This window comes from Notamacropus eugenii, chromosome 6, assembly GCF_028372415.1.
Source record: "Notamacropus eugenii isolate mMacEug1 chromosome 6, mMacEug1.pri_v2, whole genome shotgun sequence".
Lineage (NCBI taxonomy): Eukaryota > Metazoa > Chordata > Mammalia > Diprotodontia > Macropodidae > Notamacropus > Notamacropus eugenii.
In genome coordinates this window covers 122,767,958-122,795,478 of record NC_092877.1, presented here as the reverse complement: position 1 = coordinate 122,795,478, position 27,521 = coordinate 122,767,958, and the positions used below count along the sequence as shown (strand labels likewise).

General features: G+C 45.4%; 1 protein-coding gene across 11 annotated transcripts in view; it reads right to left on the bottom strand.

The window, feature by feature from the left end:
• JADE1 (jade family PHD finger 1) overlaps positions 1 to 27,189 on the bottom strand; it is an 83,802-nt gene extending 56,613 nt beyond the window's left edge. For 2 of the 11 annotated variants that reach the window (XM_072620985.1, XM_072620974.1), the window contains exons 1-2: positions 25,738 to 26,071; positions 2,073 to 2,150 (exon numbers count right to left, since the gene is read on the bottom strand). In XM_072620985.1, the coding sequence (XP_072477086.1) occupies positions 2,073 to 2,150; positions 25,738 to 26,071 (412 nt within the window). The other 9 variants (XM_072620980.1, XM_072620981.1, XM_072620984.1 and 6 more) reach the window with 9 other exon arrangements.
• Between the last annotated feature and the right edge of the window lie 332 nt (positions 27,190 to 27,521).

Here is a 27,521-nt window from a genome sequence, read left to right as displayed (position 1 = left end):
GACTGGCTACTGTATTGAACTACCTCCGTGCCGTGGTGAGGTCTCGGACCCCGACTTCAGGAGAGGGAAAATAATCAACAAACAAGCCATAGTAGAAACGATGAGCCTTGCCTGTAAGAGCTTACAATTGAGGTAAAGGAAAAGGACACAGCTAAAGCGTCAGACACCGTCCAGGAGTGAGAACTAATTCTGTGGCACAAACTGTGCAGTCCTATCACGCTTTCAATGAGGGCTGGAATAGGTGGTTAAGACTTTCTGAGAGAAGGAGGGACTTCATGAAGCTTAGTCCTGAAGGATGGACAGGAGACAAAAACATCAGCAAAGAGACCGCAGGAAATTCCCAGAAGGCAAGGCCCAGGGCAGACGGTTTTTGCTGGTGAGCAATATGAGAAAATGGCAGACAGAGATAAGCTGTAATGGGCTTTCAAAGTCGGCAGATGGGTCTGGACTTGAAGGTGTAGGAGCCAACGAAAGCTTCAGAACAGAAGATGGACGTGAAGATGGTTTGAAAATCAAAAGACCTGGATGCATATCTCAGTGGGCTCTGAACCTGCAGTGTCTTCATCTGCAAAATAGGGACCCCTGTATTACCTACACTTCACAGGGTTCTTGGGAGGCTCAAACATGGTAACACACATAAAGCATCTTGTAAACCCAAAGGGCTACACTAAGTGTCCGCCACTATGGACTCAGAGGCAGGTATTTACAGGAACAGCCATTATTGTACATAAATAACACTACCAACTATGTGTGTCCTACGGGTCCATTGAGGTGCCCAGGGCTGTTTGTCCCTACATTAAATGGCCTTGGGCTGCCATTTTGTTTTGCATTTTTTAAGTTTCTGGGTCTGCTTTTTAGGCTTTTCCTATCTCCTCCCTCGAGGACAAACTGTGTCAGCCTCACTTCTCACTTGCTATCAATGTGCCTGCCCAGAGCAGGTTCTAGCTTTAAGCCTCCTCCCCCCATTCCAGCAACTTCTAATCTTCTGAGAGATTGAAAAAAACAACTAGAATGAATAAAAATATATTTACTTAATACTCAACAAAGTACCTGATATAGTCATTAGAACTGTTTGCAAAGTAAAAGAACAGTTTCAGAGAGGGAAGCCGAGAGGTCTGCCTGTGAGAGAGCTTCTGTGCATGGCCTCTGTTCAGCAGACTTCCTAGTCTGCCTGCTCCACGGACTCCCTTGCTGACCCTGTGGTTCTGGGCTCAATTTCAAAGAAGTGAAATGTTACTGTATTAAGATCGAGAGAAGCAGAATCACAATAATGACCGACACTTCATATAGTCCTTTAAATTTTACAAAATATGGGATTACAAAGGAAGGCTCTATTTGGGGAAGTTATTGGAAAGTTACAGTAATGTACAAAAAGAGCACCAACAAAACATTTTTAAAGGATAAAAGAGTTTACACATACGCCTCACAACGACTCTGGGAAGCCTGTAGCATGAGAATTATTAACTCCATTTTAAAGAAGAGACAACTGAGGCTCAGAGTGGTTCATGTACTTGTTTAGAATCACAAAGAGAATACACAGCAGAGGCAGAATTAGAACCTAGGTCTTCCTGACTCCAAGTCCAACATGGTGCCAAGCAAAATATAAGCCATCCTTGACTGAAAATGCCCAGTCCTACCTCCACATTTTCCCACCAAAACGAGCGATTAACCACCCTTTTCCTCCTCCCTTTTCCGATGTACACAGTTCTCATCAATTGGCTGCAATTAGGCTGTACTATTAGAAGAACAGCTAATGCCACTGATGTGCCGATGACCTTTAGGAAAAAGCAGACCTAAGGGCATCTCTCAGAATCGGAGTACTCATGCTTTGGCGGCAAACAGGACCCCTCCCGGCTTGCCTGCAGCCACCCTCATCTGCAGAGGTTTGATTACAGAAGCGCATTATCTATCACAGGAGCCTGAGTCTCCCTGAGAAGGCCTTCACCACCTCAGACTGGCCTGATAGGTGCTCAAAGTGCCTATTTAAAGCTATTTAAAGCATCCCATCAAAAACATGTTTTTATACTGACCCAAACCCTGGTCGCCTCCAAACACAACCAAGCCCCACTTACTGCCGTTGTCATCAGAGTCTTCGCTGCTGCTAGGGAGCCGACCTCGTTTCATGATCTCCCCGGGAAACAGCAGGCGGCCTGCAAGGCAATGAGACAGCCTTTAACCCAAGATAATAACACACAATCACCAAGGACTGACAGCAGACACACGCAAACACATGGCTCCCAGGAGGAGTGCTTGGAACGTCAATGGCCAGAAGCCTCAACAGGGCTGAGGCATATCACCATCAAGAGTAGAAAAAAATGCACCAGGGACTCGGGAGGCGGGGGAGAAGGTTTGGGAAGATAGTGGTGGATCTCCGTGTCCCCAAGGGTCCCAAGCCCATGTCTGCACATTCCTGCAATGAGCTCCTAGCCCCATTTCAAAAATCTTCCATAGAGACAGGAAAAATAACGCCAACTTCTTACCTCCAGACTCATTCAAAGTTAACCTATGCCTGTATGAGAAAGGTCTATGAATACTGACACTACTTAGGGGAAGTATGGGTATATGAGGGGGCACAAGGGGAGAGTGGAGATAATGATGCTCTTTAGGCAAATTTTGTGCCTTGGAAACCTGCCTGTTCTGACAGCCCTGAAGGGCCCAATCACTCCTATGCCAGGAAAGGCATGGCCTGGGCAATAGTAATGCAAATTTCTCCCTGTGCTACCTCCACACCCCTTGGCTACCCATAGCAGCAGTATCCTTGTTTTTACAGGGAGTGGAGAAGGAGGGGGTAAGTGGGTGGCAGAGTATAACAGAGTTCATCTGAGGAAAGGATTCAATTTGTGGTGGCCCCCTAAGCCTGTCATGCAGAAGAAAAATGATGGACCCAGGCTTACTTATCAGGAACTTCCCTTTTTAAGAGGATTTGACCACTCAAGGATCTTGGGTTTCAGGGCTAAGAGACCCTAAAACATAGAATTAGAGCTAGGAGAGACCTCAGAGGTCAGCAAGTCCAACCTCTTCATTTTAGGCATGAAGACGTAAGGATGAGAGAGGTTTGGTGACCTCCCTATTCCCGTGATGGCAGAGCTGGGACAGGAACCCAGACTAGCTGTTCAAATGCAGTGTGCACTCCACTTTCCACTAAAGGGATAGATACAATCAGTGCTGGCCCTTTGCCATTCACACATGGATGAACAAAAAAGTGGCTTACCAATCTGTTCTCCAAAAAAAGGAATACGTATCACACTTAAGTTTAATTTCTTTTGTTAACGTCTTCTCCATAACTCTGGCTAATCAACAAAACAACGAAGAAAGTTCTGATCTGTAGTATTTGCTGATTTCTGGGGGGTAAAGGCTAATGCTGAATAACAACTGGTCCTCAAGAGTTGGTAAGAACTGGGTACGGCTGGTCACTGGAAGCTCACAATCGACAGCTAGGATGTACCAGACACATATGCTTTCTATTCAATTAAACATTTATTAAATACCCACTGCATACAAGGAACTACGCACGGAAACTCTAATGTCATAGTAACGGTGACAAAGAAACTAGCTCTGTCCTTTAGAAACTGATATTGCTAAGATGACTACAGACAAATGGGCGCAAAGAGCTAGAAAAGGCCTGGGTGACTACCTGGTGTAGCCCCTCTTTCTTCTCCCAGCTCCCTTATTTTATTTATCAGGTAACTGAGCATCAGAGAAATAAATTCTTACCCAAGGTCATCCATCTAAGGCCCAGAAGGGCTAGAATTCAAACCCAGGTCCCCTGACTTCAAGTATCCAGGATTCTTCCCAGTGAAACAAAACATACCACCTCAGAGAGCAAAGGCACACACCAAGGGGTAGTGTTGATGCAGAGAAAGATAGCTGTACTTGGAAAAAGTTGGCGACCTACATGTGAATCCCAGCCCTGATTAACCTCTCTAAACCTCAAGTTTACAATCCCTATAAAATGGGCACAATATATACTTGTGCTCTAGACCACATGGAACTCTGGTAGAAAAGTATTCCAGGCCACAATCCAGGGCTCTGACTCTAAGGGACTAAGCAGTGCTCCATTCTCCAGACAAACAGGACAAAGGTACCAACCCCTAAACACAAGCCCCTTCTAGCTAGGCCTGGAAAGAGGTGCCCTTGTCCTCCCACCCCCAGCTGTACTTACTTACCAAGATCCTTCAAGGTTCGTCCTGGTATGTTGCTCTCACTGCCCTCCCCTCCCCACCAAGATCTCTTTTTCCTCCTCAGTTACACACAGAACTTTGTCCCTACCATTTTTAAACACTCATCACATTCTGCCCTGGACTTAGACTGAGTCACACAGGTCACAGAGGGTTTATGCTTGCTAAGAGATTCTTTGAGGACTATCCCCATCTCGGTCTTCTTTAGATCTTTACAAACAATCCCAGACATCATTGGATTTACAACTGGAAGGGACATTAAAAAGCATCTATACCAGAGGCTGGATCTTAACCTGGAACCCATGAACATTAAAAAAAAAGGCAATTATTTGTTATAATTGGTTTCCTTTTAAATCCTATGTATTTTATTTTATGCATTTTAAAACACTGTTCTGAAAAGGAGTCCATTAGTTTCACCATGACTGCCAAAGGGATCTGTGATGCAAAAATGGTTAAGAACCCTAGGTCTAAACCAACTCACTCACTAGGAAATTGAGGCATGGGAAGGAGAAACTGCCTGCCAAAGCTCACAAAGTAGGTTAACAGAGGTGGGGAAGATTCAGACGCCAAATCTAGTGCTCTTTTCACAAAATTCTCCTCTCTCGGGGGCAGTCTGCCTTTTGCCTTTCTTTGGCTCTCCAGAACTTAACACAGTGCCTGGCACATAAATAGTAATTACTAGTAAATGTTTACTGACAGATTGGCTGAGAAAAGGTGAGAAAGAAAGGCTAGAAGAACTCACCTCCATACTCAGAAAAGGGAGCAAACTGGGATTAAAGTGCAGGAAGGAGAGAGGCCTATTTTTTTTTTTGCAAAAAGGGAAATACCACCCACCGTCCATCCTCACAGAAGAGTTTCAATATCGTAGTCTCTGATGCCGGAAAATGTCTAAAAAATGTCCTTTTTTCAAAAGTAGAAGGATAACATGGACAGGACAAATCAGAAAGAAAAGTGATGATGAGAGCACACTACTATACAGACTTGGAAGGGATCTTACAGGTCAACTAATACAACTCCTTCACTTTACATTTAAGGAAATTGTGGTCCATGGAGGTGATGTGACTTGTCACAGAGGTGGTTAAGTGGCAAAGCCAGGATCTGAACCCAGGTCCTCTGACACCAAATCCAGCATTCTTTCCACTAGTGGCAGCATGATGCAACCTTGTATGAGAAAAAACTGTGTTAGAAACCATTTTGTTTGCTGCATGCCTCATCAATTTAGGTCCACTGGAAGGGACTTCAGAGTGCCATGGAATAAAAGTGTCTGAGAGATCCTCTCTCTCTAAAACATCGAAGGTCTCTTCCAGCTCTAAACTCATAATCCTAGGTCCCCACCATCCCACAATCCAATCCCATAAGCATTTATTAAGCTCCTACTATGTACAGCATGAAGGACTACCAAAAGGGAAACATAACTGCATCTTCACTGGTCCAGACAACTTCACCTTTTCCAACTCCTTATAAACCAAACTGCCCTCCTAGTTTTTGAACAAAGGTCAGACTGGAGAGAGTGCACAGACTGAAAAAGAAAATGCAAAGGTGGCCAACGCAGCAGGATGCTCCACAAAGCATTCGAATACTCTCTTAAGCAAAATTATGCAAGTAAAAAGAGATGAAAATAGTTCCCCCCTTCTAATGAATTCCATTTTTAGCCACACTGAAAGCTCACGAGTAATGAAGGTTGAGAAGACTCTTTATTTCTCCAGGGACCCCAGGGCTGTAATGGGGGTTTTACAGTACTGAATTTCCCCCTCTACAGCTCAGATGTACTTAAGCCTTGACAAAAGGCTGATTTATCTCACTCAAAGTTTCTTTACTATATCAAGGAATCAGATCGAATGTTACTGCCTCCCAGATGGATAGTCCTAGGGTTACAGGCTGTAAACATCTGGCCATTAGGAGCTAGTGAGAAACTACAGTTCAATTCTCCTTCCTAATTATTTCAGTTCAAGAGCTGACCATCCTCTACAATGTGAGAACTTAAGTGATCTGCATCGATAAGGGCCTCAGGAAAGGCAGAGGTCTGGGAGAGAACTGGGATCTGGATGTGTAGGGATGCTGAGGAAAAAGTCACACCTCAATCTTACTGTAATAAGATTTTTTAAAAAGTCAGAGCTCTCTCCCCTAGAATCTATCTGTTTAGGTTACTCAAACTCCATAAACTTATGTATTTTTGACTGCTCAATTATGAAATGTAAGTAGCAGTGGACAAAGTCAGGAAAACAAGGGTTTGAATCCTGCCTCAAACACTGACTTCTACACGTTGGTCAGTAATACTGAGTTCTTCATCTATAAAATGGAGATAATAATAACAGCTAATATTTATAGAGAGATTTAAAGTTTGTAAAGCACTTTAAATGTACATAAACATATATACATGTATGTATATTTGTATATATACACGCATTTACCATGTGTATATGTGTGCATATGCAGACATGTATGTGTATGTGTGTATATATATATGTATATATATATATATATACATATAAAATCTCATTTGATCTTCTGAACAACACCAAGAGCCAAGTGTTTTTATTGTTCCCATTTAACAGATAACGTAACAGGCTAAGAGTGGTTAAGTAACTTGCCCAAAGTCACACAGCTTAGTAAATGTCTAACAATGGATTTCAACTCAGGTCTTCCTGACTCCAGACCCAGCACTCTAGGCACTATGATCCCTGAGCTGCATAATGGTATTCTGTGGGGTTACTGCGGAAATCCAACGAAATCGTACACATAAAGTACCTTGCAAACGCTATAGAAGTGTGAAATATTATCATTACTATGATTCGGCCCCTTTGTTCTCAGTATTAAGTCACTGAGTTTGGTCAATCCTTACTTCTAAGTGTCCTCCAGTCAGTCAGTCAATAAATGTTTATTGAGCAGGACACGGGGCTAAGGACGATGGATAAAAACCTTCCCTGACCTCAAGGAGCTCACAATCTGAGGCAGCCGATAAGAAGCTCCCCCAGCCCCACTCCCAGCCCCTGCCTGGCCAGAACAGGCACTTAGTATTTATTGAATTGGTTGAAATGCCACCTAAATAGTATTCCTTTCCTTTTTCACCCACTGGTTAACACTCTACTAACTCACTGCCCTAAATTCAATTCCTTCCTCCTAATTCATTTACCAAATCGAGATTTGTAAAACAAACTTCACCTGAGTTACTCCCTCATTCAAAAATTTCAATAATTCCCTACTCCCGCTATAGTAGAACTAAAAGAGGTACCCTACATCGAGGGACTACTCTGTTTTGTCACTGTATCCCCAGTACTTATCCCAGTGCCTTGCACGAACATTAACTTGCAGCATTCATCTAGCCCAAGCCCTGGAGGAAACTAAGACCCAAAGAGCATGGATGATCCCAGTTGAGCCAGAACCAGAGCCAAAATCTCCTGATTCCCAGTCCATTGAACTGATCACTATACCACAACTCCATCTGCAGCGGATGATGCAGAAGTATGATGATCGTATCTATAAGTGGGACATAGAGAAGAAAAAAATAATTGGAACCAGAATGTATGAGTTCAAATCCCAGCTCAGTTGAGAAGGGCCAGGGAATGTACGTTTATATTAAGTCTATTCTGTGCCAGGCACCATGTAAATGCTTCACAAATATTATCTCATTCAATCCTTACAATAACCTATGAAGGAGGTGCTATTATTATCATCCCCATTTTACAGCTGAAGAAACTGAGACAAAGAGAGGTTAAATGACTTCCCCAGGGTTACCTAATAGTAAAAGAATTTGAGGCCAGATCTGAACTTGAATCTTCCTGAGGCCAGGTTCTCCATCTAATAGGCCACCTAATTACTCTTACACTTCTTTATGTAACATTGCACAAGTCAATTTAACCTCTCCTAAATTCAATTTACTCATCTGTAAAATGTGGGATTAGACAAGCTAGCCTCAAAGCTCCCAACACACTTAATCTGAGCTCCTATAACATTCCTCTTTCTTCAGGGACAGTCTCAGACCTCTGAGACTGGATATTACCAACTGGATATTACCTGGATATTCCAACTCAGATGGCTCTTCCCCCTTCCCTTGTCTCCCACCTACAGCATTTCCCATCTCTGCTATCCAACCCTCCATTTAACTCCAGGTAAGGGACAGGACAAAACACTGAACTCAAGAGTGAATGAAATGAAATGAATGAAATCCTATTTTCACAAATCCAAAGGATTTTGGAATGGGAAGGAACTCTAGAAGCCAGGTAGTCCAACTTCGATGTGACCAAGAATCCCCTCTACTGCATATCCAGAATGTGGCTATCCAGGCTAGACTGGAAGCCCTACAACGAGAAATACCCCACTCCTGCCCATGGCAGCACACTCCATTTTGGGAATGCACTAACTGTTGGAAAGATTTTCCTAACACAAAGTTTAAATCCACCTCTTTACAAGTCTCTACCTGTTGCCTCTGGGTCTAAACACAAGTCTAATCTGTCCTCTTTAACATTTTCTCATTTCAATTCAGTTCTGCTAGACCTTTAATTGGCAATGGTCCCAACCAGCTTAGCTTTCCTTTTGTCTCTCCTCTGTCAAATAGTTCATCTATAATCTCATCCATAAAGGTACAAGGAAACAGAACCAGTGGAGAATGCCACTGGGAGGCACATCAGTACAATGGGAGCCAGTGGACTGGAGATCAGAGCACCAAAGTTCAACTTCTAGCTCTTCCACTTACTACCCATGTGACTTTGAACAAGTCACTTCAATTGTTTGATCTCCCATCCAAAAAATGAGGTAGAACTAGATGGCCTTGAACACTTATTACTTTAACAACACTTTTTTAGCTCTAAATCTATCATATAAAGAGAGTGGTTCCTGATCCCAGTAACTAATGAAATCACTAATACACATGAAATATGTAAAGACCTGGATGAAGGTTCTAAGCACACCAATTGGGGGCTTCTTTATAGGAGTAGATGGACAAGAAGAGTGAAGGCTCTTGGTTTGGCATGAATGGCATGCAATGTGCATCAATGCTGCACATGCCCACACCAGTGAGGTCACCGATCCCTGAGTAATGAGCTCCGAGCCAATCATCTTCTACTGAGAAATATTTTCAAAGGTACATGTTACAAGGGCTATTTTAAAAGACTCTTTCTTAATTAATAAAGTCAGTGATTGGAGCTAGATATAATCTTGAGGTCATCCAGTTCTAACTCCTCATTCTAACAGCAGAAAACAGCTCCAGAGAGAAGAGCCAATTCCAAAGCCTTCCAGATCCCAAAGCAACATTTTCTCCCCAAAACTGACCATTACATGAGGCTGCCTTGACCTGATAAACAAAAGTTTTTTGACTGAAGTCTTTTATCTGAAATGTTTATTTTTCATATTAGGAAAATGACAATAACTGATACTGGGATAGTGCTTCAGGTGTGCAAGATGTTAAATGGCCACTGATAGGGGAACAGAGTACAGTAATGGCTAACATTTACGTAGTATTTTAAGTTTTGCAAAACGCTTTACAAATACATGATCTTCACAACAATCCTGGAAGGTAGATTCCCATTTTACAGAAGAGGAAACTGAAGTAAAACTGAGGTTAAGGCATTTGCCTAGAGTCACATCGCTACTAAGTGTGAGATATGAACTCAGGTCTTCCTGACTCCACATCCAGCACTCTATCCACTGTACCACTGGCCTGTCTCTGGACAAAAGAACTTGCATTGGCAAAATTTAGCTTTAAAGGTCCTGGGTTCAGCTCTCAGCTCTGGCACTTAATCAAAAGCACTTGTTCAGTGTCACTGACACTCCTTCATTTTACAGAAGGGAAAGCTGAGTCCCAAAGAGATTAGGTTACTTACTAACTTAATCTCTTTGAGAGTCAGTTTCCCCTTCTATAAAACAAAGAAGGTAAACTAGATGACCTCTATAATTCCTTCCAGCTCTCAGGCTACGATTTCACTTGAGCCTTACAACAACTGGGTGAGGTGGGTACTACAGTTTTAGAGATGGGAAAAATGAGACTTGGAAAGGTGGAGTGCCTTGTTCTAAGTCCTACAGATACTGAGTCTCAGAGGTTGGATGGGAACACAGGGCTTTCTGATTCCAGGTTTGTTCAATCACTTCTCAATTATATCTGACCCTTTGTGATCCCATTTGGGGTTTTCTTGGCAAAGATCTTCAAGTGGTTTGCCGTTTCTTTCTCGAGCTCATTTTACAGATGAGGAAACTGAGGCAAACAGGGTTAACTGACTTGTCCAGGGTCACACAGCTATGTCTGCAGCCAGATCTGAACTCAAGATGAGTCTTCCTGACTCCAAGGCTGATACTCTAGCCACCTCGCTACCCTGCTGACACCAATTACAGTCCTCTAACCATTCTGCACAAAGAGAAAAGCAGGACAAAATTATCTCTAACATCCCTTCCAAATGATCCAATGTTGAGCAGGTCAATCTCCTGTCAATAGTTTGTAAAAGCAAGAAAATAAACACAAAAGAAGGAATTTGTTCTTACTGTCCATCAGAAAAATGGCTGAAGAAAATTTCCCGATGATTTTCCTGAACTATCCACTTCTGAAGGAAGGGCAAAGGTGAACTTTCCCAGATGAAAAGGAAAAGAGCCACAAATTGAGTAAGAGAGAGATAACTGGGAAGGTTGTTAAGATCAGTATCAACCTACAGTACATTTATATAAACAGAGCCACTCCTACCCAGAGAAAAACTTGATTCAGGGATTTAGACAAGAAGTTAATTAAAAACTCATCTCTTAAATTCAGAAACCAGGAGGTCAAAAACAATTTGGTAAAGAATAGACCTGATTTTTTTTTTAATCAGCAGAATTTCTGATTCATTAACCTTTTGACTGGCTGCTACTTCAGTTTAAAAATTATTTTTGAACTTTTTAAAAAAACCTCAATATATTTTTGTTTTAAACGAATTCAACTTTATTTTGGATCTAGAACTAGAAGAGCTCTTCGAAATCATTCTGTCCAAGTACCTCATTTTATAGATATGGAAACTGAGGTCTAAAGAGTCAGACAGAAAGTACTAGCCAAAGGTCACACAGAAAGTTAATGGCAGTCAGTTCCATCTAGCATTCTTTCCATTGCACTACTCTGTCTCCAGCTAACTCATATAAACTCACCCATTCAGGGCACCCAGTATCTTCCTGACCCCTCCCCGGCCTTGTGTTTTATCAAAATATGCCCCAAGCAAAAGTTAAAAGGACTGACAAGGTTTAAATGTCTTCTTTTCCAAGCTTTTAACCCAAAGGGCTGACCTAGTTGTCAAATTTCAGTTATGAGCAAGACACCTGAATCGCTGCCATCTTGGGATATGGGAAGATCCTATCTGTCAACCTCCTTGCATGAGGCCCAGCTCATGACATCTGGTCAGTGATATGGTCTTTAAATTTCCTTCCGGTTCTAAAGTCCATGAATGGCGTGGGTCAGTGTGGATGTCTGTAGTCAGCTCTCAATCTTCCAGGTTGTTTTGGTGCAAATAACCCAAAGCATTTAAAGTCCTACCCACCCTGACTACAACCTACCTTTACTTGACTCTACAAAATCCAGACACACTAGACTTCGTGCTTTCTCACAAGATTTGTTGTTGGTCAGTCATTTCAGTTGTGTCCAACTCTGTGACCCCCTTTGGGGTTTTCCTGGCAAAGATTCTGGAGTAATTTGCCATTTCCTTCTCCAGGTCATTTTTCAGATGAAGAAACTGAAGCAAACAGGGTTAAGTGACTTGCCCAGGGTCACACAGCTAGTAAGTGTCTGGGACCAGATTTGAACTCAGGAATTAAGTCTTCCTGACTCCAAGGCTGGTGCTCTATCTGCTGTGCCACCTAGCGGCCTCTCCTCACAAGATATTTCATCTTAAATCTCTAAGTCTTTACCCTGGCTACACTCCATGCCTACAGTGCACAGCTGCCGGAATTCCTCATTTCCTTCAAACTCAGATCAAAGTATCCTACCTTCCTACCTAAAATCTTCCCTATTCCCCCAGCTCCCAGCATACTTCTTCTCTTCAAAACTACCTTGAATATATTCTGAAAATATTTCATATATATATTTTTATGTGTATGAGTTGCCTCTCCTTACTCAATATCTGCTCTTTGAGGGCAGGGATGACTTCATTTTTAGCTGGCTACGCAACAAAAACCATGGTCAATGACACGGTGCTGATGCTAACACCTAGAAGTCTTTCACCCTCCATTGCCTAGCCTTTTGACAAAGATGAGAGGGGAGAGAGAAGAAGGGAACCATACCAACTCATTCTCTTTTTTTAATGTGAAATCTTAAAACTGAAAAGAATCTTAATGTTCAAATCTCATTTTACAAAAGCGGAAAGTAAGACCCAGCAAGAAATGACATACAAGGGTAACTCCTGGGGGAAAAAAAACTCCCGAAAAGACAATAGTGTTGGGCAAAATGGGGAAGTAAATAAAATATCTGGCATTTATATAACACTTCACTAGTAGCAATGGTGCCTGGCACGTAGTGGGCACAAAATAAATGGTTGTTGTTCTTGAACTTCATTAATTGCAGTAATAGTAATAAAAACAACCATGGCTGGCACACAGTAGATGCTTAGTGAGTCTTTACTGTTCAACTGTCATTTATATAGCCTAAATAGTAGTAGTAGTAGTAGTAGTAGTAGTAGTAGTAGTAGTAGTAGTAGTAGTAGTAGTAGTAGCAGTAGTAGTAGTAGTAACATATAAATATGTAAGAATTGGCTGAAGAAAGGAGGCACATTTAGCCTGGAGAAGAAATGATTACAGGGGAACATGATAGATGTCTGCAAGTATTTGAAAGGCTGGCTGTCATGTGCTGGAGAGTTTAATGAGATTTGTTCTTTCAGGCCCCAGAGGGCAGAACCAGGAGCAGTGGGTAGAAGTGGCAGAGGCAAAGTGAGGCTTCATAAAAGGAAAGACTTCTTAACTGTCTGAGTTCTGGAGAAGGATGGGTTGTGTGGAGAAGTAGGGGGGTCCCTTCCTTCAAAGTTTTCAAGTGAAAGCTGGATGACCACTGGAGAAGTATGAGCTACTGGGGTTGTGGATGGGTGAGACGAGAGGCCCTTATCAACATTCAAGTTTTGTGATTCTATAAAAACAAAAATAACTGGCATTTACATAACACTTGAAGGTTAGTAAAGCCCTGCAAGATAGGAACTTTTTACAGGTGGGACAGAGGTAAAGGACTTGGTGTTTAGGTTTATTCGCACCCGGTAACAATCAGCTTGGTCTCCCAATCCTAATGAAATGGTAACATATACATGAAGCTAGAGCTTTAATTAAATTCCTTTTTAAAAAAATCCAACTTCAAATGAAACAAAAATACAAAATTTATGACCAATTTAATCTAGTTCCCTCAGAAAGAGGCTGTGTTTCAGAGTAAGAGGACCTGAATTCAAAACCCAATTTTGATGCTTACTTACCTGTGTGACCTTGGAAAAGTCATGGAACTCAGTTTCCCCATCAGTTAAATTCAGGAGGTCTGCCGTAGGGTATTGAGTTCTTTTTCAGCTCTGGGATCCTATCATTTGCCCATGCTCACATAGCCAGTGAGGGCTGGAGGTAAAGTTCAAAGCCAGGTATGTTCCAACTCCAAGTCCCTTCCATTCTATTAGAGACTAAACTGGTAAACGCAAGCATCTCCAGGGTAAGGGTATATGATATTAAACGGCTCTGACCATATGTTCTGATGGGGGTGAAGGAAACATTCTGCACAGAATGGCTCTCTGCTGGCTCGTGACAATTACTCTTGTCCAGACTGTTTTTAAGAACTCCTTTCCTTAATCATAGCCAGTGATCAGACACCATCCATTCCCACTAACTACATGAAGTCTCACACACAGAATATGTTAAATCCTAAATGATGAATGACTTCACATTTCATGTAGTCTACAAGACACGGATACTTACAGGTGATAACTTGGCCTGAAGTATTGCTAGTTACATAGGCTCATGGGATCCTGAACTTAAAAGGGCCTTAGAAATCAACCAGACCAACTCCTAATTTTACATGTCAGAAAACTGAGGCCCAGACAGAAGTGGCATGCCCAAAGCCACTTAGTTCCAGGTACTAAGTAGCAGAGCCTGAATTCAGGCTCCAAATATACCATAATCTGCTATTCTGCACACAAACATTCTACCTTAAATTGAGCCACTTGCTTTAAGGATGCATGAAACCCAAACTAGTAACAAGTAGGAAAGAGAATAATTACAGATTTGGAAGTGGAAGGGACCCCAGAAGTCACAGAGACACAGATTAAGAGTTGGAAGAGACCTGAGAGATCACCTACTTCTATGCCCTCATTTTTAAAATGACGAAACTGAGATCTGAATAGCTAAGAGTCATATATTCAAAAACGCAGGGCTTGTCCTCAATAAACTCCAGCGCCTCTCTATTACTTCTAAGATCGATGTAAACACTCTTGTTTGTTTTCGAAAGTCTTTACTATCTATCCCTCCCTGCCTTTCCAGTCTTCTTGCCTATTCATTCTATGCATTGTATGGTCCAACCGATGCCCTTCTTCTATCTACAAAGCAGAGTCTGGACTACCAGTACAGACGAACCAAAGTCCATGTGTTTTTCCCAGAAGACATTCTATAGCCTGTCTCCATGACTTGGCACTGGGTGTCTCCTAGAATGCTCTCCCTCCTCACCTCCATTTCTTGAAATTCTTGGGTTCCTTCAAGGTTCACATCAAATTACCTTTTGCAGAAAGCATTATTTTTGGTTCTCCCACCTACCGATGCCATCTCCTCTAATGTTACCATGTGCCTACTCTGCATCTATGCATTTGGTAATACAAACCTATGGTACAAGTTGACTGCCCTACTAAATTGTAAGCTCTTTGTAGGCTGAGACTCTTTCACTTTTGTCTTTGCATAACTAGTTCTTACCACAGTTCCTGGCACCTAATGAGCACTTGCCCAATGTATGTCAATTGACTCTGTATCACTTACACTCTTGCTATTATGAAGACAGAAGTTTTATATCCATTTAAGCAACTATTGCATAAACAGATATTATAAGAGATTATCACAGACTTAAAAATGGTCTGAATCCAATCTCTTCATTTTACAAAGCAGGAAACTTTAGACCAGAGCAATAAGTAGGGGCTAAACCAAAATCTGAATCCAGTTCATCTGTTTCAAATTCAGTACACTTTCCACTGCCACACTTCGTAGTGAGTAAATAAATGGCCACAACCCATTTGTAAAATGAACCTCAGATCCTAGGTCAAAAAGAACCACCCTCTGAGATTAAAGCTAACAAGATAATCCAAAGGAAGCCTTTCCAGAACAGAAACTAATCACTCTCCACGGAGATTTAGAGAGAGTTTAAACAGATCAAGGTGCTTTCTATCCCTTTATTCCTTAGGAAAGAGAGAAGCTAAAATGTAATCAATGAAAAATATGTGAACCTGGAAACTATAACCTAGTAGTCAGAAGGACAAAGGATGGTGACAAGTGAAACTGAAGACTATAAAGTCTCGGAATCTAGAAAATGAATTTGTAAGAGTCGCTGTCCAGGGTACAGGGGCAGTGCTCTGAGCAGTTCGGCCTAGAGAAGGGAAAACTGGGGGAGGAGGAGGAGGAGGGAGCAGGGTGCACATACTGCCTGGATTCAAGCCCTTGTAGGGAGATCAGACTTCTCTCTTTTTCTCCCTTCTTCTCCCCCTTCCCCCTTCCCAAGTCGTAGTTCAAAGTGTCTCAGAGAGAAATTTAGGCTTGATATAAGGGAAAACTCCAGAGGTAAGACGGGACATACAGCAATCTGAAATGTCATAGAGAGGATTCATGCTTCGTTATGGACTGCACTTCTTGGCCACTTAAGTCCCTTCCAACTCTGAGATTCTGTGATTCTGAATCAATGTTCAATTCACTCTGTAGGTTATCATATCCCAGAAGTGGAGGATTATAACCTCCCAGGCATATATATCTGGAAACAACCTCAGAGGTCATCTACTTCAATGTACTCATTTCATAGATGGAAAAACTGGGGACCTGCACAGTTAAACGACTTACTCAAGATCACACTTCTACAAAATGGAAGAGTCAAAACTGGAGGCCGGGTCGTCTAAATCCAAACCCAGCACCTTTTCCACAACGTAAGATGATGTCACTCTCTCCTTCCCTCCCACCTCAAACAAGCTACCACAGCATGTAGTTATATAAATACCCCCTAAGCTCATTCAATTTCCCTTAACATGATTCCATATTTACCAAGCAACGTTCTGACCTTATTCTCAAGTACAATTCCCTATAGCATAGAAAAGGCACTGATCAACAGTTGCAAATATTCAGTCTAACTTGCCATTTTATTTCTCACCATAAATTAATAAATCAATATTCTGATTTTTCAAATCAATCTCCCATTAGCTCGGTTAATGGGAAATCAACTTGACTTTATTAATTCTAAATGAACTAGTAACATCAAATTAGGCAGCTAGATGGAACAGTACCATCTATGAGTTCAAATCCCACCTTGGGCACCTATTCCCTGTGTAACCCTGGGCAAGTAACTTAACCTCTTTTAGTCTCAGTCTCCTCATCTAAAAAATGGAAACAGTAGCACCTACATATCACAGGGCTATTGTGGGAATTAATGGGATAAGTACATAAGGTGTTTTGCAAACTTTAAAGGGCTACATGAAACTAACTATTGTTATTATATATTTATCTATATAATATTTTATAATATATATGTAATTATAAAATTACTGAACCTGAATCCACAGCTTAGGCAACTCCTTCAAGGTAGAATAACATTACAGCTATCCAGAACTCAGCTATCTAAACCATCTCATATGGAACAAAGAGTGGCATCTTGACCATCAAAATACATGTAACAAAGTCCGTGTGTTTTTCTCCTAGATAAGTGCTTAAAGTCCTCACTGGGAGCCTATTTACTCTTAACTTACAAATAATTCTAATAGATTTGGTAATCTGGTTTCTAATCAAAGACAGAATAAACTAGAAACTGAGATGGAAGAAGGTAAACAGACAGCCAGAAGAATTGATAGCCTTAAATCAACAAGAAAAAGTTAAACTATCCTCAAATACACTCTGTAAGAAGGCACAGAAAGAACCATCCCAATTAAAAATAAATTTTGAAAATGTAGTGCCTAAAGGGGTAACACTACCTAGAAAACTCATACTGTGTTGGAGTTTAAAGGAATCCTCAAGACAGTGACAAATCCACTCCCATCATACAGATAAGAAAACTGGGCATCGAAAGGGTCAAAAGATTTAGTCAAGGTCATTGAGCTAATAAATGACAAAAGCAGGTTTCCAAGTAGATCTTCTATGTCTTAAATTCAATGCCCTTTCCCATTGCCTCCTATTCAAAACAACTCACTCCTGGAGTATTCTGGATAGCTGATGTTTAGTATTCCACAACGCTCATCACGAAACAGCCTGACAGCCGGGCTCTGACTTCGCTTCCATCTATTAGTTAATAAAACTCGAAGTGAATGAAGGGCAATATAACTCTTTTCTAATTCTCTGGCAGGGATCACTGGAACCATAAACTCAGATGAATATAATAAGCTGCAAAATTAGGAACTTGTTAGGAATTCCCAACTGAACAGTATTTCCTATACTCATATTATATAGGAACAACTTTTAAAAGATCAATAAATACTCATGGCATTTCAAAGTAAGAGGCTTTGACCTAGAATGAATTCCATAATCCTTTTTAAAGAAGGCACTGCAAGTTAAAACTGTGGCTTCTAATCACCTTTCTTGGGGTTTGGCCAGACCCAGCAGGTTTTTAGGATAATCTAGAGGTCGGTTGGAAGTTGAGTGCCAACCACAGAGAATTAATGAGGCTTAATAAAGGAATTTAAGACCTCTTTAGGCCTCGGTTTCCTCAAATGAAAAAGGAAGTGAGTGGCCTCTTTCAAACTCCAAATCTTGTTGACTGCAAGAAATCTGACATTTCAGCGACTATCTACACCCCTGATTTAAACTCTGTTTTCAAGACTGACTTGATTATATGGTCTGGTTTATTTCTTTTTGGAGGAGGAGGTAGAGGGAGGGGAAGTTGTGGATCCAAGGCATTAGTTTCTGACAGGTTGAGTCAGAGATGACGATTCCACTAAAACTTTCAGAAATCACAGGGTGGCTCTGGCTGGTAATGAGACCAAGAGAAAGCATCCCAACCACAGCTGGGCTAGTGCCCAGTTCAGGCATCTTAACCTAACCACTCTTTTACAACTGTGCACCAATGTGATCACAGGATTTCAGCCTGGTCCCTAACTTAAAGACCACTGAGTTCAACCCTATCAGTTTATAGATGAGGCTCAGAGCCTGCCCCAGGTCACAACAGCAGGTGTCTGAGATTTTATTCTCCCACCAAGTTGAACACTTTTCACTACACAATAGCTTCTTCCCTTGTCACCAATACTGTTGAAAAAAAAAAATAAACTCCAAACATCATAATGACAGAAGGCCCATATTCCCTCTGAGTTCATGTCAGTATCATCAGACAAATGGGGAAATGGCTTGCTCAGTTAAATCTGAGCTGTTTCCTTCAAGATAGTATTTTGCAAATACTCTAAAAACTGTACTGAACAGGCACTGTATCAACTGATCTATTAACTGTAGATTTTTCATGTCTTTACTTTGAATATGCCTTAACTAAGGAAGGCAAGCTTGAAACAAAGGAGAACTCAGTCTTTCAAATGGGCAATCAAAAATGAAATTCCTGACAGGTCAAGTAAAGAACGATAGGCTGCTGGAATTTTAGTGAGGTTTCCTCCTGAGGTGACATGATCTTAAAAAAAGCTGAAACTGCTGAAATCTCATACAATTAATAAAATCCACAATGGGCAGGCTAGGGAGGAAAGGTATGAATTGATTCTAACTTGAGGGCTTTCAAAACCAGAGTAGCTTTGTGCAATAGTGAATTCTACCTGAAACACAGCAGTATGATGCAACTGAATTTGGACTCAAAAGACCTTAAATTCACATCCTTGTGTGACCTTAGACTGGAGATTTTTGCTTCTCTTGGTTTGAGTTTTCTTCTGTAAAATGTGGAGTGTGGACAACCCTAAGGTCACTTCCCAGATCTAAAGCCATGATGTCACGACCAAGAAGTAAGAGTTCCCAAAGTATGTCCAGATTTACAACTGTATGGGATCCACAGTAGTCCAAATCTTGAAACATCCATTTTACACACTAAGGTAAAGAGTGGGACTTGTCCATGGTCCCTCAGGATGTTCCTTCGAGAGGCTGTTCCAGCATTAGTAGCATCAAGCTCAAATAAAAATAGGGGCCACTAAACTACACATAATGATTCCTTTGGTCACATACTGACTTTGAAAATCACATATTAGCAGAATCTCTGTTCTACTGTATTTTATTTTGTTAAATATTTCCCATTTTAATCTGGTTCTGCAGAGAATTGCTGCAGGTTGCAAGTTTGACACCTCTAGTCTAAGGGAAGCGTTTTCTGATCTCCCCAATTTCTATTGCCCTCTCTCCCTACTAACATATTTATATTTTGAATTTATTCCATACATGCTTATATATGGGCAATGTCTCTCCCCAAGGGATGCAAACTCCTAAGGAGAAATTGTCACATATTTTATCTCCATCTTTGCAACACCCAATAAGTCTGGCACATAGTAAGAATTTAATAAATACTGCCATCAGAGCAGAGACCAGACCCCCCTGTCCAGATCAAACACCCTGTCAGAGGGAGGTGCCTAAAGAGTAAACAGAACAGGCTAAGATTTTCCTAATGTTATCTCTTCACCCACTGTAAAGTTGCTTTACAAGCTCTAGGGTTTTTTAATGTAAATTCTGATTGGCCATTAACTATAATGCTTGTCAACAGGGGCCACTATAATATTAAAGGCCCCCTGAGCATCTACAGAGATAATCATAGAAAGTAATAGAATTCCAGCAGATGCGCAAAGCCCCTACTACCCCTGGTTCCCTTGCATCCTAACTCAACTTTAAGTAAGCACTACACTCATTTCTGCCTGAAGACTCTTAATGAGGAGGAATCCATTCCTCCCCGTGGAGGAGGCTGCCCCATTCTACTTTGGGACAATCATAATAAAAAGTTGGATAAATAGGGAAGAAATGACCACATTTAAACAGGATCAGAGATTTAGAGATGCTGAGGAATCTTAACAATTTCCCCAAGGATTCTTAACATGTGGTCTGTAGAGAGATTTCAAGAGCTCCATAAACTTGGAGGAGGGGGGGAGAGAGAAATAACATCTTTATTTTCACTGACCTCTAAGTGAAATTTAGCATTTCCTTCTATCATGAATGTTGGCTTCATTAGAATGCCAAAGGAATCCACAACACATGAAAGTTTTGGAACCCGGATTGAGTCTAAACTCCTTCATTTTACAGCTGAGGAAATTGGGGATATAAAAGGCACAAAGTTGCTAAGTAGCAAGCCTGAATCTGAACACTGAACCAATGCACCAAAACCTCAGAACTACACAAGAGATCATGTGGCAGCCCCTTATCCAACAAGTACATTGGTAAGTCTATTAGGAAAATAATTTCGTGAATTTATTTTAAAAATAAACAGATGCTCTCCAAACTCAAGAACTTCAAGTTACACTAAAATTTTATTTTCTGTATGAGTATGCTGTGTGTTTGTGTGTGCTTATGTAATGTTCTCTCATTTTACCCACCTGGGATTTTATTTCTACAGGTCCTGTCCCCTAGTTAAGTGTTCTTCTAAAGCCAATTTCAGGATTTATTCAAGAAAAAAATTAAGCCAGAAAGGACAGGGAGATTGATTAACATTTTCTTTGTCATAGGAGAGGATTCAATATGGAAGAAGGTGAGAACTGACTGATATAAAGGCAAAAGTCAGCAATAAAAATTTTTAGAAATCATGCTGGCAAACATTTCCTAAGCACCTACTCAATGTAATGCACCCTACTAAGTTCTTTCTACTCCAACTAAGACCTTTAAAATAGAAATAATCATTTAGGAAAAACCTACCTCAAGCACAGCACTGTGCTGGGCACTGGGCATACAAAGTTTAGCTAACATTCAGTTAGTGCCACTAAGCCAGTACTAAAGTTACATAACACTAACACAGAAACATGGGGAATATTATGATTAGTTACTTCATTAAAAAAAAACAGCATCAGATGTGAGGGAGGTCATTACTAACTGTAGAGAACAGAGGTTTCCTGGAGGAAACCCACTAACTCCTCCAAGCAGTAAATTCTGTCATAGGGGTAATACATATGCTTAAAATAAAACCTGTCCTACTTGAACTTATCTAAAAGGTCCTTTTAATATCTGTTTTTCCCCCTCTGCAGAACTGGCTAGGTTTTAAATGTTTCAAACTCAGTGAAGCCTTTTCACACAAACTCAGTAACATAGATTTAAAGCTTAAAGTGACCTGAGAGGTCATCAATGAGACAGGTAGCAAGGTGAGGTATGCAGCAAGATGTAGTGGACAGAATGCTGAACATGAAGTCAGGAAGACTTGGGTCACAATCCCACCTCAAATACTTAAAAATACATATGTATGATCCTGAGACTAGGTCCTAAGCTATCAAATAGGGTAATAGCTCATAGCTCATAAAGTTGTGGGGACAATCAAATGAAATTATATAAGTAAAGCATGCTTCAAATGTGAGCTATTATTAATATGCCGAAACCCTTCACCTCTGAGGATATCCAATTCAACCCTGATACTTTACTGACAAGGAAACAGAAGCCTGGAGAGATATGCAACCAACGGGTATTTATTGATCACCTACTATGTGCCAGGCGCTGTGCTAAGTACTGGGAATACAAAGAAGGACAACACAGACCCAACTCAAGAGAGAAAGAGATAGAAAGAGACGGGGAGGGGAAGGGAGGAGATCTTGGAAGAAAGGTAGTAAGATTAAGGGAAGGCAATTAGAGAGATGATCTGCCTAAGGTCACACAGGAAATGGCAAAACCAGAATTCAAACTGTCCTCTGACTCCAAATCCAAGGCTCTTTCCACTACACATCAATTTAAAATAGATCTGGATGAAAACTGGTTTCTATACAAATAAATTACCAGGTAATGGAGGCAGGAAGGCTTTTGAATGTTTAAGTAGGGATAGGGACTGAGACCTGTGATTTCACTGGTATTAGAAACACCCTGCTGAGTAAACTCCCTCTACCAAGGCAGATCTGATCAGCAAAGTCCTTACTGCAGGATAATCTTATATGACTTACCCAAGATCACAAAACTAGTATACATCAGAGACACAACTTGAATTCATCTCTTCCTCACTCTAAGATCAAATCCTTCTCCCCTCCCTCTTTCTGTCCTGTCACTGTCTCTCTCCTCTTCTCCCCTCCACATTCAGACAACAGTGAACTCTGTCTAAGTAAAGAGGTAGAATGGATACCCTGAATAGGATTATAATTCTAAACCTCTGACTATAAAGTGACTACATGACTGAAAGAGACTTTAGAGATAACTGACTCCAATCCTTCCAGCTGAGAAATGAGGACACTGAGACCCAGGCTCCCACAGGCTTATTATATGGAGGAGCAGAACCAGGATTCCACCCCAGGTCCTCTGCTTCTAAATCCAGAGCTTTCTCCACTGCAGCACAAAGCCTCCTACACGCAACTAGACACCCCACCAGGGCCCTCCTCCCCCTCCCCAAGCACACACCCAGCCCTTTTCATGTCTCTATAAGATGTGGAAGGAGGAAGCCCCTTAATTGGGCTTCCTTCCAGAAAAATCAGTTATCAGACTAAAGTAGATATTCTTAGAACATACTCAAAGACAAACTCTAGGATGTTTTCTTATGAATCCTATAGGGAATGACCTGATGGACCTGACCTTCCAGGGAACTTTTCAGAGCACTGGGTGTGTGTGTTTGTCCTTTGTTGCCAAAGACCATGCCATCAGAGAAATGATGACATGACTTGCACTTGACTTTGTTTTGAGTGCGGGAGGGCTGTGCAAGTTCACCAGCCTCAGTTCTCCCCCAGAGCCACCTGAATCCAGTGACCAGATATTCATATGGATGACTGGAGATGACCCAGGATGAGGCAACTGGGGTTAAGTGACTTGCCCAAAGTCACACAGCTAGTGAGTGTCAGGTGTCTGAGGTGAGACTTGAACTCAGGTCCTCCTGACCCTGCACTGGTGCTCTATCCGCTGCACCACCTAGCTGCCAGAGGATTGGGTAAGGGGGCAATAAGGAAGGTTAAGATATAGCAACACCAAGTAGGGGAGAGAGTCAGAGTAGGAACTGCCTGAATTCAAATCCAGATGATGCCTTACAGGAGCCTAGGCAAGTTACTGACCCTCTTCATCTCTAAAACAAGGGGATATTCTAGAGTAGCTGCTAAGTCTGGTTCAGTTCTAAAGCTCTGGGTCCCCCCAGCTGTGTAACTAACTCCTGGGCATCTCTCAGGCAACTTTCTAGGACTTTCCTCCTAATGAAAGAACCTACTGCGAGCTGCAGAAATCTCCCTACCAAGAGTAGCCCATGAGGACATCAAAGATGATCTGCCAACACTCAGTGATGTTCATTTGCTTCCTGAGCTACAACTACTGGAGAAAATGGAGCTATTCCACAGAGCGTTGCTAACATAACCTGGCCTTCTGCCTTCCCCCCTCCCATACACTTAAAACTCAAAGTGCACCCACAAGCCGGAGGGGCCGCCGGGACCAGCGAGCTTAGTCCTCTCACTTTACAGATGGAGAACCTGAGCTTATTCAAGATCACACATGTGGTCAGCGGCCACATCGGTATTTGGGCAGCCAGTCTGGCTCCAGATCTGCGCCTTTCTCCCCACTAGGATCGGAGGGGGCTGCTCAGTGTTTTCATCTGCACTTGGCCGCCTTGGGGAGCGCACTTGTCTCGCACCCCGCAGAGTGCTAACTCTCGCAGGGAGCGCCCGTGCCTCCAGCACGCCGTCCCGAGCCGAAGAACCCGGGACGGAGGTGTGCCGGCAGCCAGCAGCCTCTCCCGGCCACCTGGGAGCGCTCCGTTCCACCGGGAGGCGGCTTCCGTGGTCCTTCCTGCCCCGCCGCCACAGCGGGAGATCAGTCAGGGTTCGCCTGTGCAGCGGGAGGGCTGCAATCTTCCTGCTCCTCCGGGGCTGGGAGCCTCCCCCCGATTAGGGATCCACGGGGACGCAGCCTGGCTCCTAACGGGCTTAGGGGGCCCGTTAACAGCCGCCCGGGCGGGTGCGCGGCTGGGGAGGCCGGTCCGTGGGAGGCCGTGCCAGGGTCCCCAGGCGGCAGCCAGCACGCCCCCGGCGCCCTCCTCGGCCGCTCCAGCAGGAAGGACGAGGCCGGGCCGGGCCGGGCCAGGCTGGCCGGGGCATGCACTGCCCCTGCTGCAGCGCTAAGACCGGCGTTGCTGCCCGGGGGCACACACACTCACACGATTCCTGGCGGAAGGAGTGCGGCGCCTGCATCTGCAGGGAATGCAAGCCAACGCACCGTGCTGCCCATCCACACCCCCTCCCGGAGAGGGCTGGGGAGCGAGGAGGAGGGACACCAAGTAACTCCGGGCCCAGCCGCCGGAGTGGCCCTTCCCGGAGAGGATGCCACCCTCCCCGAGGGCCGGGTCCCTGCGGGCGCCGCCGCCCTGCTGCCTTCGCCCAGCGACCCGCGGCCTCCGCCCCCTCCCCCGGGCTCGCGGCTCCGCCTCCCCGCTACCCCGGCCGTCCTCACCAATCGGCTCGGGCCCGGCCCCCGCCCCCACGCCCGGCGAGGCGCCCTCGCCTTCCCGGATCTGCCTGCGCCCGTGGAGCGGCGAGCACATCCCACCGGAGGAGGGCGGGCGGGGAGCGCGGGGCAGCGGTCCGGGGGGCGGCGGGGGGCAGACTCGGCCTCCCGCCTCTCTACCCCGTCTGCCCAGCCCCAGGCAGTTCTGGAAACTGTGTATCACCTCTGCCACAGGAAGCCATCCAGCGAGAAGGCGGCGCAAAACAGATCAACAAACGCCGGCCTCGCCCCCTCCTCCTCCTCCCCCCAGGCTGCAGCCGCCGCGCCCCGATCGGGGCCGGGGGATCTCCGGGGACCAGACTCTTCGGCAGTCCCCGAGGCTGCGGCGGCAGCCGTGCACGCCGAGGGGCTTTGGGTGGTTTTATCCAGGCCCCGTGCCCTTCCTAGGACACGGAGCTGGAATTTCAGGGGCCTTGGCGTGTGATCATCGACAGCAACCCCTCATCTTACACGCCAGGGAAACTGAGGCCAAGGGAGGGGACAGGGAAGGCACCGACCGGCTTACAGCCACTGCTGGGCAGAACCAGGTTACTGGGTCTTGCGGCTTAGGCAAAGTCCCCGTGGAAATCCCACTCGGCCTGTTAAATGGACCCTTCAAATCGTATTAGGCGGAGCCCGCCCCTCCCCCACGCTGCCTCCCCATGGGCTTCCCCCGGGCAAGGAGAGACCGGTGGCAAAAGTTACACCCTCCCTCCGCCACGCCGCACCTGCCCACGTGCCGCGGGAGACCGGCCTCCATTTCTCTCCCTCCTCTCCCCACCCCCACCCCGCTTCCTCTCCTCCCGGGTAGCCCCACGGCCGGGGGGGCTGCGGACGCCAACGCCGGGGAAGTCGGGGAGCCCCGCGGAAAGGCGGCCCCGTGCACCTGCGTCCGCGAAGCCGCCACTCTCAGCCGCAGCACAGCCCGCGGCGGCCCCGCCTCTTCCCCCCGAAGGCGGGCGCAGAGCCGGGGGGCGGGAAGGAGGTGGAGGGGATCGAAGGTCTCCAGCAAACGGGACCGCTCCGACAGGATTCGAACCCCAGGTCCGCTCTCCACCTTCCACCTTCGCCTGCACTGGCGAAGAGAGCCCCGAGCAGCCCTGGGAAAACTGGTCCGAAAGAAGACGCCGGCGGGGCCCCCCGCTGCTAAACACAACACGCCCAGCACGTGCAGGCAGGACCGGGCAACTTTGCGCCCGTGGGGGCCGCCACACACCCATTCCCAAGATCCAGGGCCCACGGACCCCTCCTCCGAAGTCTGCAATGGTGCCAAGGGTGCAATTCGCGATTCGCTGAGTTCAGGATGAACGGCACTTCCCCCCCTCCCCGCCAGGAGACCCCTTCCTCATTCACCTTGGGAGGGGGTTTCGTACTTTCCGCTAATCTCCAAGAAAGTCAAAGGCTCGGCGGCGGAGAGCCCCCCTGGGGAGAATGTTCCCCCTCCCCCAATCCCTTCCCCAGCACCCTGGGCTGGACGGCCGGCGGCCCGGTTCCGGGCTAGGCTCCGCTCACATCCATGCACACACACACACCTACGGCGGTGGAGATGCCCCCACCACCCCGCCGCCAGCAGACTATTACTGCAGACAAGGACCCGCACTCCTGCCACCGCCATCTGTCTACCGAGTTGTTCCCAGGCAGCCCCGTGCCCACACCCCGTGTCTCGGGGGCGTGGGGAGCGGCACCCGGGGCCACCTGCGGACCGGCTGGGCTCCCTGGGTGCCGAAGCAGGGGCAGAGAGGCTCCCGAGGTCCGCGGCAGCCCCCCCTCCACAACTCCCGCAATAGCCTTCTTCCGAAGCACAAACTTGCTGCCGCCCCCGCTCGGCGCCCGGCTCCCCGCGCCGCCCGCTCCCTCCGCCGGGGCGCCCGGACCGGCCCAGCCGCGGACGCCCAAGTTGGCGGTGGGATGGGAGCGCGGCCGCCCGCCGCCGCCCGCCCTCCGCCGCCACATCCAGAGCCCGAGCTTTTGGCGCCATATTAATGACGTACTCGATTATTTCCACCAGGCAGCGACCTTCGGCATTAAATGACTCCCGAGCACTCCGAGCAGAGCAGCAGCCCCATCAAATATGGCTGTGCGGCGGAGCCGGCTGGCTGCGCCGTCCGCGCCGGGCTGGGCGGCCGGGCTCGCCGCCGCGGGCTCCGGCCCCCACGCGGCACACTCGCCTCCCCGCGCCCTCCCCGCACACGCACACGCACACGCACACGCGCCCGGTACCTGCTGCGGCGAGGGGGCTGCTCGCCCGGGGGCTCCGAGGGTGGCGGCGGCCGAGCGCGGCTCCCGGAGCCTCATGAGTCCGGGCTGCCGCGGGGTGGGGGGCCGGGCCGGGCCGGGCCGAGCCGAGCGCGGCGGCTGCACTTGCACCCGTGCACACTCACACACGCACGCCGCCACTCCGACTGACGTTTTACTTGTTATGGAGGAAGGACTCCGGGAACCAAACTCATTTCTGGGTCACTGCTGCCACAGGGGGGAGCACTTTAATCCCTTGCCAAAACCGGGAGGGTGGGGAAGGAGGGGAGGGGGAGCCCTCGGAGGAGCTGTCTGTCTCCTTTAACCCTTCGCGGGCCTGGCTGCACGTGTGGCAGGACCTAGCTGGCTGGAGCGCGCCCTGGGGGCCTGGAGCGCGCCTTCGGGGGGCTGGAGCGCGCCCTCGGGGCCTGGAGC